General features: G+C 35.3%; 1 protein-coding gene across 1 annotated transcript in view; it reads right to left on the minus strand.

Annotated features, from left to right (window-relative positions):
- LOC149552045 (putative MO25-like protein At5g47540) overlaps positions 1 to 12,442 on the minus strand; it is a 28,544-nt gene extending 16,102 nt beyond the window's left edge. Inside the window, exons 1-3 of the mRNA XM_089787519.1 lie at positions 11,881 to 12,442; positions 3,948 to 4,109; positions 3,579 to 3,697 (exon numbers count right to left, since the gene is read on the minus strand). Of these exons, the coding sequence (XP_089643645.1) occupies positions 3,579 to 3,697; positions 3,948 to 4,109; positions 11,881 to 11,994 (395 nt within the window). The 5' untranslated portion in view covers positions 11,995 to 12,442. The remainder of the gene's footprint in view (positions 1 to 3,578; positions 3,698 to 3,947; positions 4,110 to 11,880) is intronic.
- Positions 12,443 to 13,190: the final 748 nt, after the last annotated feature.

Raw genomic sequence — 13,190 nt, forward strand, 5'->3', positions numbered from 1 at the left:
TCATCATCGTGATGCGGGGTAATATCTAAGAGCTCCAATGTTTCAAGGCCATCGACTTGAAGCAAAGAAGAATTAAGTATCTATGTGGAAGAGACCGGGAAATAGAAGCAGTAAATGTCAAGAAGAATACTTGGCATCCCATCGGGTAATGTAAGACATGTGAACATTAAGGTCTGCAACAAGCATGATTGGCCCTGTCAGATTAACATAGAATACCTCCAAGGAGACCCACATGGAGAAGCCGTACAACAACACCATTATCAATTCCTGATAATCCTTAGTCAAAACAAATACTGGAATGGGCTAAAATTTTATGGAATAAATCAGAACCTTACATGTCTGGATAATAGGTGGCTCAAAAGCAAAAGTCGGTCCTTTTCACCTCGTAGAAATTCTAGAGATATGACATTGATTACAAGTATATGTCGTTATTGGACCAAATAATGTGGAGAGAATGTAGGTTTATGTTGGTTTGGTTGAGGAATATCACAGTTGTTATCATCATGATTTTCAAAACATGAAGATCGTGTAATTTACTAATGCTCTGACATTTTTATCAATCTGATTAGAGACGAGACAAACAAGAGAGTACATAGAAACTATTGAATTTTTGTTTATTTGTATGCTGATCTGAACTCAGAAATATGGATACTTGAAGGTAACGGGCCTTACATAAGGATTTAAGGCAGAAAATACCTACACATTAAATTAAACGAAATTGAGAATAAGAAATATACAATTCATTCATATATTGGAAGGAATTTTCAAATATTTAAATTGGCATTCATCATAAGATAAAAGGGAAGACACATTAAGTGCTTGCCACTTGTCGACGAGAAATCTCATAGCATTGCATTGAGGTAATTTATGTGATATAGTATTCAAAGTTTTATTCACATTATAGTGAGATATATTATCTAAATTTCTGATATCAATATATGGAAAATTACACACACACACACATATACATATATACATATACATATATATACATATACATATATGAAATAATGATTAATCTATTGTTTTAAAATTATAATAAACTCATGGAATACGTAATTAAAATATTGTTTCAAATCATATTTACTTATGGATTTAAATAACAATGGAGATAAAGATAATACAAATGAATATAATAATGAAGTATTATGTTATCTTATTTCTATTATTGAAAATATCTTATGAATAATTATCTATTATCTATCTCATATTGGTATTTCCATAATTACTATAAGAGTTATTTGCTTTGATCTTTTCGTTTGAGAATGTTCTTACAAGAAAAAGGAGATTGATATCAAATTCTGAGGGAGTTGGACACTTCTTCAAAGCTAAAAGAGCTTAAAAGATTGATGTTCAAGCGAGTTTGACGCATTTGTCTAAAGGAGTAACTAGAGAATATGATTCAGTCAACCTTGAGTAATCTCAGTCATATTGATTCAGAGGGAGTAAACCATGTTGAGATGGATTCTCCGGTGATCAATTGTAGTAGTCAAGAGGACTCTGCTTCCTCGCGAGTATGTGATTTTAATGGGTCTACCCCCTGTCTACATCATGAGGAAGTGATGACTTCTAGATGATCATCACTTGTATGTGGAGAAGTTGTTGTAAGGTGGCAATCTTACAATAACTTGTATTATGAGAGCAAACAATGAGTATATGGTGAATGTCTTGCATCTCAACATTCTAGGAGGCCATTACTCAAAGAGTACTTGGTGAATATCATTGATATTCTAGGAGACCAATACTCTTGATATCAGATGTGATATCAAACCTTATTTTGAGTACTTGGTGAATATCATTGATATTCACGGAGGCCAATACTCTTGATATCAGATGTGATATCAAACAATTTTTTATTTATTTGAGTAATTGGTGAATATCATGTATTCTGGAAGACCAATACTCTTGATATCAGATGTGATAACAAAAACTTTTGAGTACTTGGTGAATATTGAATATCGATATTTTGGGAGACCAAGACTCATGATTTCAAGTGTAATATCAAAATGGTGGATATCTTGTGATCAAAGATATCATAAAATTTTCCATACCTAATATAACCAATGTAGTACATGTCGTGTTTATCCTCCCTAGCTAAGAGCGAGTGTTGATGTTTTGGTAGCTTTAGTAGGATAAACCTATGAGATCAAAGAGAAATTAATTAAAATGATATATATATATATATAAGTTTTCAAATATATTAATCATATTGTTGAATAGACATGCATGGGACATGTCTCCTCTCTTGGTTTATTCCTCATATAAATACAAGGAAGCTACCATTTGGAAAACATTTATAAAATATCAAGGCAGTGTTAATACATTTGCAGCAAATCCTAAAAACTTACAAAAAGGGGGTGTTACACATGGAGTGCCCATCATACAATGACATCCATTCTAGTTATGTGGATATTTTAAAAGCGGACAATCCAAGTAACTTATTTGAAGAAACGGAGCTAAACAGAACAACAAATCTAGTGATCAAAATTCACTGTTGAAGATCAGATTTAAAGAGGAAGTTACAAATTGGTTAAGGTTTTGGCACCCAATTCTCGGGTGTGTGCGATTTAGAGGGTTCCATAAGATTCTCTGGCTTCACGGATGTTATTAAAAATTAAAATCATTCAATCATTCATACGACATGTTAGTGTATTCTTTGAGCTGTTCTACTTGATCCTTAGACATGGTGTTGCACCTATATATTTTAACTTATACCTATTGCCAATGTTTTCTTCTGACAGCCCTACAATAAGAGTCTATTTGTTGGTATGCAGCATCCAAGGTGAAAAATATAGTGCATGCCATTTCATTTATAAAACTAAATTCTAAAGTGTTAAACTGAGGTAATTGGAGTTTTAAAGGTATTACACTTCATGCAAGACACCCACTAACTGGTATCAATGGTATTTAGGATTATAATAGCTTGTTTTGTCAAAAATTTAACTCAATGAATAAACATGGCTACCAAAAACTTTATTGCTAATGCTGTGAGAGCCTCTATTCGCCCAATCCAACATCTGGCCAAGCTGAACAATCAAACTTTCTTCCGACGACCTCTAATCTTGCTTTTAAACTATGATGTGATTTCAAATCAAATAATATTCTAATATTTTGACATTGCTTACCCTGATGATTCAGAGTCATAAACCCCTCATCCGATTTCACTATAAGAGACAAAATTTGTTTCCCAAAGAATTCAAAAAGCTTCTTAAGGGAGGTTTCTTATCACTCACATGATTGATCAGAGAATTCAGACCAGAATAAGAAATTTGAAATGACTTCATAGTTGAAGTTTGAAATTTGAGGACCTTTGAATGGCTAAAACGACAAAACCTACTTCAACTTATTGCCAAAATGTTATATTACAAAACCAAATCCCTTCCAACTCAAAATGATTAATCTGATCCGTATAAACCAGAAACAAACTGCAATAAATTGCAATTTTGAACACTAAATAGAATGCCAATTATATAACTGATGTCTTTCATGTGTACTATCAGCTGCATACAATTTTATCTTACAAAAACAAGAAGTTGTACAAACCTTGAACATACTTACACTGTGAAAAACATACTCACCCCAAGACCAGAATGTCCATAAGATCTTTATTAGCTTCTAAATAATTACAAGCAATAAGCCGTGATTGAACTTGTTGCCGCTGCAAATTTGCCACAACCTGAGTTGCATCTTTGCGTGCCTGTCAGAAAAAAAAAACAAATCCTTGTCTCAAGGAAATGTAATAACATTGAAAGCTACAAATTTTATATAACAAAACAATAAGTTTTTTTTTCCAGGATATTTCCTTTTTCCAATTTCAAACTTTTAGCATTTACATTATAATACTTTCAAATTTCCAACCATCTATTTTAGTGCAAAAACTACACCCAAACATTCAAAACAAGATGACCTTAGTAGAATAATAAAGATGTTGAGCCCCTTAATCATACCTCCAGATTCAGTTTTGGAAGACACACAATAAAAAGTCTTAAAGTATTATCTTTGAAAAACTCTTGAGTCAGCTGAGCACAGGCTTCTGGCACTGGCTCTGCATCGCCATTCCCGTAGAGAACTGATTTCATTTCTCGAATATTTTTAGCCAGTTCTGCCATCTGTAGAAAAAAATAAGTTAACTTGATGTAACAGGCCAAGGGAAAGTCCAAAGAAAAAGATGTTCCCTTGAAAGTGCAGACAAGGAAAATAAGAGCCAACAATGGGATAAATTATTCAAACAATCAATGGCTCCACAGAACATATCTCAAATTCACAAGTAATTATTCAAGTTGACACATAAAAAGCTTCTTTTTTAAGTTTAAATAACATATGATTGCATCAAGACAACAAATGATGTATATTACTATGAGTTATATAAAACTATTGGGAGATGGCTATAATATCAAAAAACAATTATCCTTTAAAATCATGCAATAACAGTTAGCTCCACCATATAAGAGAGAATTAATTAAGTTTTTAGAGTTTATATGACACATCAAACAACCAAAGATATAAACTAGAAAAAAAGTGTGCCGACCCATAAATAATTAGATAGGAACAACACAAAATCAGATATTAATTGGCATAGCTGAGAAGCAAATTCATGTTCCGAAATTTAGTATGCAAATGCAATAGATTGAAGCCATCCTTTGATAGCTTTGTTGTATGTGAATATTCACTTTTTGCATATGCAAGACAGATTATATAGAAGGATGAATTAGCAATTTTACCAAACCTTTCTGTCTATTTTCTTGGCACTAAGTCTTCTAGGCCATTTTTGACCTTATGGAAGTCAAAAGTCCTCTATTCTATTCTATTCTAAGATCAAACAATAATGGTTCTATTTGATATTTTAACATAAAATAATATATGTTTTGATCAAACAATAATGGTTCTATTTGATATTTTAACATAAAATAATATATGTTTTGATCAAACAATAATGGTTCTATTTGATATTTTAACATAAAATAATATATGTTTTGATCAAACAATAATGGTTCTATTTGATATTTTCAATATAAAATCACAGATGTTTTGTCTCACACAGAGTATCAACTAATAGTGATCTAAATGTTTTGCAAAGTTTTTTCCTCAATTATTTTCCTATGCAATGCTTATACACAAATATTGAGCAGTAGTCTGCCAAACATTGTACCATCACTCCAAAAGATTTAATGATATAATTAAGGAACCAACACTACTTGTTTCCAAATGAACTGGATGTAGTGCCTCTCCCATTTGATTTCTGTAAGTCAACCTAATGGATGCAACCTTGATGATCTTTCTTTATGAGTGGTCTACACCCTTTTGGGTGATTAGATTTATGTTATTGTATCAGTTGGATTGATTATGCTTATGGCTGATTTATGAGATTATGATGCGTTAGATGGTTTCACCGAGGTTTGTGCCAATGGATATTAGGATTGATGTTGTATCATGATGTTGTTTCGTGATTACCCTGAGATGTGTGCAGAGATTGCACTGTGTATTATTATCCTCCTACACTTGACTAGGTTCTTGTAGCAGTGGTTAGTCATGTATTTGACCTTATTCACTTCTGTGTTTTAAGTGCATATTTATGTTGTTTAACAACCATTATTAAATGCTTAAATAATTAGAAATGAATTGTCCATGTTGGATTCATTGGTTATGTGCTATAGATATTTACCTTGTTTATTTTGGTAATTTATGCAAAATGGGCTATTCAAATGAAATTAGTTAGATGCTTTAATTACGTGATTTCACGTAATTCTTGCTTTGGCTATTATTATTGTGCATCTACACTTGATTGTGTTCATTTATTGTGTAGGACTTATATCCCCGATAGTGGCACATGGAGTTATTGATCAAACCTTTCACTTTGAGCCAATATCGTCCCTATATGGGCGATGTATCTTTATGGTTATTTTAATCCTCTAGTAATTGGTAAATCCATATTCATAATGCATTATGTGATTAGACCCGTCAGCAAATCTGTGCATTTAGGATTCCGCAATGGTCATGGAAAAGACTAAATTATATGTTATTTAATGGGTTACAAGGGTTTAATTATTGGATTTAATCTTTATTTTATTGTTGGCTAATTTGTCGTAGTTGGATTCCAATTCAATTGGAATCACTTAATTTAATTTGGGTTAAGGGGGCCAATTAGATTATTTAATTGAAATAATCTAATTAATATGTCACTTTGCAAAAGTGCATATATTGGCCAAAAAAAGTGAGTTTATTCTCATGTCTTACTTTGTTATTTCATGGTTTTGGAGAAAATTCCTCCACATCCTCTTGTGAGAAATTAGTGTTTTTCTCATTGTGGGAGTTTGGCTCGGCAGATCATTGCAAGGTTAGTCTCATTGGATTTGTATCATGATTGCTCCGCTTTGCTGATGGTTTCATTTGATTCAGCGTCCTCGTTATTTTACGGTGGAATTTCTCATTTTGCCCTCTTGGCTGCAAGGTAGGGCTTTTTGGTTTTAATGGTTTTACTTCGTTTCAGTTTTTGTTTCATGTTGCTAAATGTTAGGGAGTGGAGAACTAGTGTTCCCCACCGTTTTTACGCATTCATATCACCCGGTTGGATGGGGGTGAGCATTTCTATTTCGTAGGAGATTAGAAATGCGAGTTTAGGCACTGTTGTGCTGCTGGATTTCCGTGAAGTGTTTAGGTCCTTGATTTTATTTGAAAAGTGTCATGTTGGGTAGATCTGATCATCGATTCTATCGAATTCCAAGATGTTTTAGTTTTGGGTGTTTTGGCCTTGTCTCATTTTGCGTGTCATTACGGTTTTTGCTCATTTCTTTGTTTGGCTTATTTAGAGTTCCATTGCCTTAACGATAATCGTGGAATCAGAATGGTTATAGGACATTCTGGAGTATTTTATTTCCCAATCCAAACTCATGTTTCCATAGTGGATTTTGTGGATTTGTCTTTTGCCAGATTTTCCAGATTGGGAATCTGAGCCTTTTTGGGGAATTTTATTTGACCCTTGGTCTTGTGACCCTATTCTTGAATTGAGGTTTCAGTTTCATTGTTATCCGAGAACTTTGAGTTTCGATCTTTTTGTTTTTGTCTCGGTTTGTGTGCCACCCATATTTTGTTGGGATTTTGGCATGGTTTCCTTGGATGGTGGAAATTGATTGTATTCCATGTGTCCTTGCATGTTATGTTTCCCCTTCATGGACAATGGGATTCGTGTAGAATCCATACTCTTGGATTTAGGTCGATTGAGTGAGTTCATGATGCTCGGTGATTTATTGTTCATTGGAATTTGAGTAGAATCTATACTCTTGAATATAGGCCAGTTGAGTGATTTTGTTATACTTGTGTTTTATATGTTTCTCATCTAGCCCTTGTTATTTATGATCATTACGCAGTTGGTGTGCCCCCACACAAGCACGTGAGAATGCACTTGAAGGGTTCTTGCGAGACCCGAGCTCCTAATTGCTTGTTGATTGAGTTATGTTCATTGGGGTTGGGTTGGGAAACTACATTGCCTACGAGCACTCATCGTGTGATAAGCATAGGTGTGTAGGGTGGACTGGTGGAGGAGATTCTCTCATTACACCGGGTCATGTTCCTAGCGAGGTATACGTGAAGAAGTTTCTAATAAGCAATAACTAAATGAATTCATGGGTAATTAACTAAGATGAGAAAATACTACGTGCCTATACGACTCCTCCAAAGGTATGTGCTCGTCGGTTTATCCGAGAGCCTAATTGTTTGCACGGCTCATCTGGGGACATAGCATGTTGGCCTCCCGAGGGAGTCCCAAGGGGAAAGGTTTCATACGATGTTGAGCTTGGAAGTCCCAAGCAATCTCCTCTTCACTAGAATCCCTACATAGTAGACACATAAAGTGTTTGACCAAGATCTGTTGTATTGCATTGTCTCATGCTTTTGCTTTTAGTCCTTTGTACTGTTTGGCATGAATGTTAGCCATGGATGGATGATTGTCTTATGTGATTGTGGTCAAGTCATTTATCTCCATGAGCACGACAAGAGTGGGCCTACGGGTACCACGTGGTTGGAAGGCGTAGCTACCTATGCCATTGCTGGGGACCAATGTACAAAGATGGTCTATTTCCAATTTGAGGCCGATGTTGGATATTAACTTAGTACTTTGGTGTATCCGGAGTATGTTTCCTTGTGATTTATGTTTTACTTTGGATGCATTTGATATCATGTTTAGATGATAGTAGTTGTTATTTGATGCATTCCTTATTATGATGTTGTATCTTATGGTTTAGATGAGATTCCTTACTATTGCTTTGGATAGTGTTGCTATTGATAGATTAGCATGATTGGTTGTACTTTTCTCTTATGTTGTTATTGATAGTATTGGTAAAAATGATCTCATAATACAACTCAACTATCTTGTTGAAAATTTGAGATTCATGCTCGGGGGATGGCTAGGGCCTCTAAGGTCTCATGATGCTATTATGGATGGACGGAAATGAGCACGATTGTTTTTAGTTTGGCTTCATTGTTGGTGCTTTCCTTCTTGTGATTTTGATTTATGCACGTGTTTGTTCATTGCGATGTTGCTTTTTGCATGATTACATTGGATGTTATGGAATAGATGTTGTCAATTAGATGTTAGATGTATTTAATCTCTTTATGCTCTCGAGTGATCATTTCTTAATTTACGTGGATCCGGTACTCCTCGACATGGTGGTTTCATGTATTTATGCATTTTTCTTCTTGCCTCGATGTTGCGTTGTTGGCATTCCTCGCATGGGAAAGGCAGTTTTTTCGCGTGAGAATGTATTGTCTTGCGCAGCTATACATTCTCCCTTGTGCGAGAATACGTTCCTTCGTGCGAGAGTACGTTCCCTCACGCGAGCATCTACTCTCTCACGCGCAATAATGCATGCCAAACGAAGTCTCACACAGCATGAGGCGAAGTCTCACGTGGCATGATGCATAGCCCCGTGCACGGTAATGCAAAGCCTCACACGAAGCAATGCATATCCTCACGTGCAACAGGAAAGTTCCAAAGTTGGTTCTATCTACCCTTTTGGGTGTTGCACCTTTCCATATCAAAACAAATCAGTTACAAGGTGTATAAAATATATCATTTAAGTATAAGTTGAACTTAAGATATCTTTTAATATATGTGACGATCCATTTGAGATAGGTTCCAGACCTCTCCGAGTTAAGATAAAGATTCTAGGAAATTTTAGGGCTTCAATAATTCAGACTTAGCCAAATTTCAAGGCTTCAGGATTTCAGTCTTAGTCAGATTTCAGGGGTTAGCATGTCTTTCAGCATGGTGTCCAATAGATGAGTGGTTGTAAATTGGAGCCCTCGTGTTGTGGATGACCATTGTCGGTCTCTGCTTGTAATTCTTGCTTATGATATGATGAGTGGAAATGGACTTAATTGTATAACCATGCTAGGAGCTTTTACTTTGGGTTTGAAAGAGAACATCCCCTTAGTATATTCTCATGATTCTTGTGATCTTTGGTTTGTGAGTTGCAGTAGTGCTTGGAGATCTTTGAAAGTGGTTGTAAGATTTTCGTTGGTGTCGGTGAACATGTGAGTTTAGCCGTGTTCCCTATTCTTATCACCTTGTTTAGATGTTTCATTCTTGCACTTGGTTACTTTATGTTGTTCAGTAACTTTTCTTAAGAAAAAAATTATTCAGTGCATGTTTTATCCTTGTGTTCCAAGGATCTCCGGGAGGGGCATTACACTGGAGGTTTAATCTAAACAAAACATCAAGGCATGACTTACCTAACAAGTGGCCCTACATGAGGTATATTCTTTCTACAAACATGTAAGATACGGCTTAAAAGGCACTCAACTCCCCCATATTATACCAGAAGAATCAACAGCAATAACTACATGCTGACAACATTAAATTTCATTATAGTTCAATACCAAGATCATCCTGGGTTTCAAATCTCGTTCTAACCCCAGTTTAGATTCAGCTGGGATCTGGCAATAACTTGGTTATTTTGCCTGGGTATATCTAAGACATACCTGGGCAAAGAGAAGCCATTCCAGGTCTGGGTGCACTCTGGGCATACTCAGGAAAAGCTCACAGTGTTCCAGAGAAATGCAATTTTAATTTTTTAAACAAAAGAAACAAATTAACGACAAAGAGCAGTTTTTTGAATAGTGCTTGGTTCAAAAGAGGTAAAATAACAATAAAACTAAATGCCCCTCAAACCTGCATACCCACATTACTTGCATAGTCAAACTGCCTTCTCAGAAGTACCAACCAGATATCCGTCTACTTCCTTCAATGCATTTGCTTTAAAATCTGCCATGGAAAATCACTTTCGTGTCCTTCAAAATTCCAAAGGGCTGCTCTTTGTTATGTTTACCTTATACAGTATTTCTTTTTCTGGCTGTCACTTTGGGCAGCACATTGCTACCCACTCTGATTTGGAAAAGTACAATATTTAAAAAATGATTTTGGCTACACTGGATGGAAAAGCTGAAATTTTTTCTCCTGAACTTTTCCACTTCAATTCTATTTATACTTTTGGTTTGCTGACTCAATCTACTATGATAGAAACTGCAATTTTGATAAATTAGCATTACATTATCAATTATCAGCTATCTTCTCAACTCTGTAGCTTTTGTTAAATTTATGGTTGTCGTTGAATGTAGTATATGTTTATGTGTATTCTACACATATATACATGTACATATTGTAAAGCCTCTAAACCAGCATTACAGAACCGAGAAAATGTCAAAAAACAGCTGATCATAAATCCAAATCAGCAACAAAGCCATTTGTAGGAAAGCTCATCAGTTTACTCAACAATTAAATGATTTAGGGATGCAAAATAAGTTATATAACAGACACGATAGAATCGAAATTTCAGTCTAGTATCAATGCACAATCAAGAAAGTAAAATAAAGAAAACAAAACTCGTCGTGGACACATCACACTTATAATAATGTTTTCAAAATAATACAGACATTAATAGAGTATCTTCTTGTAAAGAATGCAGCAGACAACACGCCAATAGCAGGCCCTCCATTACTAAACTAACAAAAAGCAAAGTGAGTGGTGGAAAAGTCCAAATAAGGCAAGATTGAATTGCAAGGGGATCCAATCAGACATCACTCTTTCCAAACATAGAAACCGTACACAGCTTACACTAGCAAAATTCAATAAAGACTGAAGTATATCGATAATTAGTTTGAATTGGTTTTGGTAAATTAAACTGAAACACTATAATAAAAAAGATTCACATAGTTTGTACCTTCAAACTGATAATCGACTCTTGATATTTACTGACCAGAAACTTAAAGAAAAAAAAATGTTTGACCGTATCCAGAGACTATAACTAAGACACAAGAAAAGATCCTGTGTAGACAAAGATGAAATACAAAAGGAGCAAGTAAGCACAGAACGTTTGCAAACAGGAGAGTGAGAAAGAGCCCGATTTCAAAGATGCATCGACATTCCAGTATAAACCGGTGCATGTCAAATTTAATCAACTTCGTTGCTTGATAAATTCTCAAGTGAAATGAATAGAATCTAAGATAAAACCTTAGATATAATCCGAAGAAGAACCCAAACTTCGTTTCCAACATTTATCGACAAGTATTTACTAGGTGGAATCCTAACAACCTCTTCAAGAAAACTTTTATCCCATTTCAATGAGCAGCACAAAATTGGCTGAATTATCAACAAATGATGAAGCTGATCGAGGCCTTTGAAAGCAATAATTGTACTTTTAGAAAAGGGGAAGCGCATAACTGATCGACTTCACAAAGCCAAAAGGCCACGCTTTACAAAGAGAGCAAAAGAACAAAACCTAGTCTGCAAGAATGCAGATGAGATCGAAACCACGTACTTAAAATTTTAATTTATAAGATTAAATTTATGAAATTGCAAAGGCGCCATTTTATAAATAAAGCTCTCACCTTTTCTTCTCGCTTGGCATCTCGAACAGGCGATTCGAGATAGCATAAAAGCTCGCGAGTGATCTTAACGATGTCGACAGGAGTCCGAGGTTTGGACTTGAATAAACCCTTCATCTTTATCCTCAGAAAAAGGGGCACAGATTATAAAGCCGGAAGAACAAAGAGGTTCAATTATATTACGCAAAGACTGCGTCAAGTTCTAGAGCGAGCAGGAGTAGCAAGACAACAGTAAAAAAACAAGGCAGAGAAATCGGGTGCCGCTGGCAGAAGAGGAAGTGAGGGCCATGGGAGGAAGCTTCAGAATCAGAGATCGAACCCCGGCGGGTACGACTCTGTAGCGTCAAACGCATCAAGTCAACAAGACCCCACAGTGAATTACACTTGTCCGGTCCTGCCACACAACCAAAGTTGCACCAATTTAAGCCTGGCGATCACAGCATCAAAAATATGTGTGGCTGGAAGGTGCAGGTCGGCCGTGGAACAAATTGAGGGATTGCAGGGGACCCAAATTCGATTCTGATGACGATGATTTCCTCCGAAAAGGTTGAAACTTTCCAAAATTGGGAGATTGAATCGAGAGTAAGTAAATAATCACGTCCAATTTCAATGGTGTTCTCCTGTGTCCTGACACAGACCTGTCTAGTACTCGTGGACGGCACGGATGTCCCATGCGCCCCAGATCCACGGCTCCCGTGCACCCTCTCAGCCTCCACCTGTCGGTGATTTTCAGTTAGTTACCGGCTACATAGGGAAAGTTAAGTTTAGGTAGTTGCCCGTTAGATTGGCATATTGCCTTCTTTTATCGGATATCTTATCCTTTTTTTTTGGCCATCACTTTTGGATTGCATATCCTCTACGGTTTGCTGTGCTTTTGGCTTACAAGTTGTAGCAAATGTATACAATTATTATTATTATTTATTTTATTTTATATTCTATATTTTATATTTTATTCTATTTTAGTCTAATATCTATATGTATCAACAAGTGCCACATAGTTGTAGTCATAATTTAATTAATATTTTGAATTTTTTAATTTATTTTAGATGGAACTTTTGAAATATTTTATTTATTTCGATTAGAAAAAGTTTAAACTAAATGATTTCTTCACTTTAACATGGACACAAAGAAGATGAATGGAGCTTAACATAAACTAGTGCTATAGTTGTACAACACACTTATCATTTATTCGAGTATTAGTTTTCACTCTTTGTGCATGAGGATTCATCTTGTTTTGCTAAAAATGGAAAGTATGGAGTTGGCCTTCATGGTTGATGTCCCAAATGTTGATTTGGATGGTATTTTATTATTTC

The sequence above is a fragment of the Cupressus sempervirens genome, chromosome 6 (assembly GCF_028749045.1).
Source record: "Cupressus sempervirens isolate cs-2001-9-10 chromosome 6, ASM2874904v1, whole genome shotgun sequence".
In the NCBI taxonomy this organism is placed as follows: Eukaryota; Viridiplantae; Streptophyta; class Pinopsida; order Cupressales; family Cupressaceae; genus Cupressus; species Cupressus sempervirens.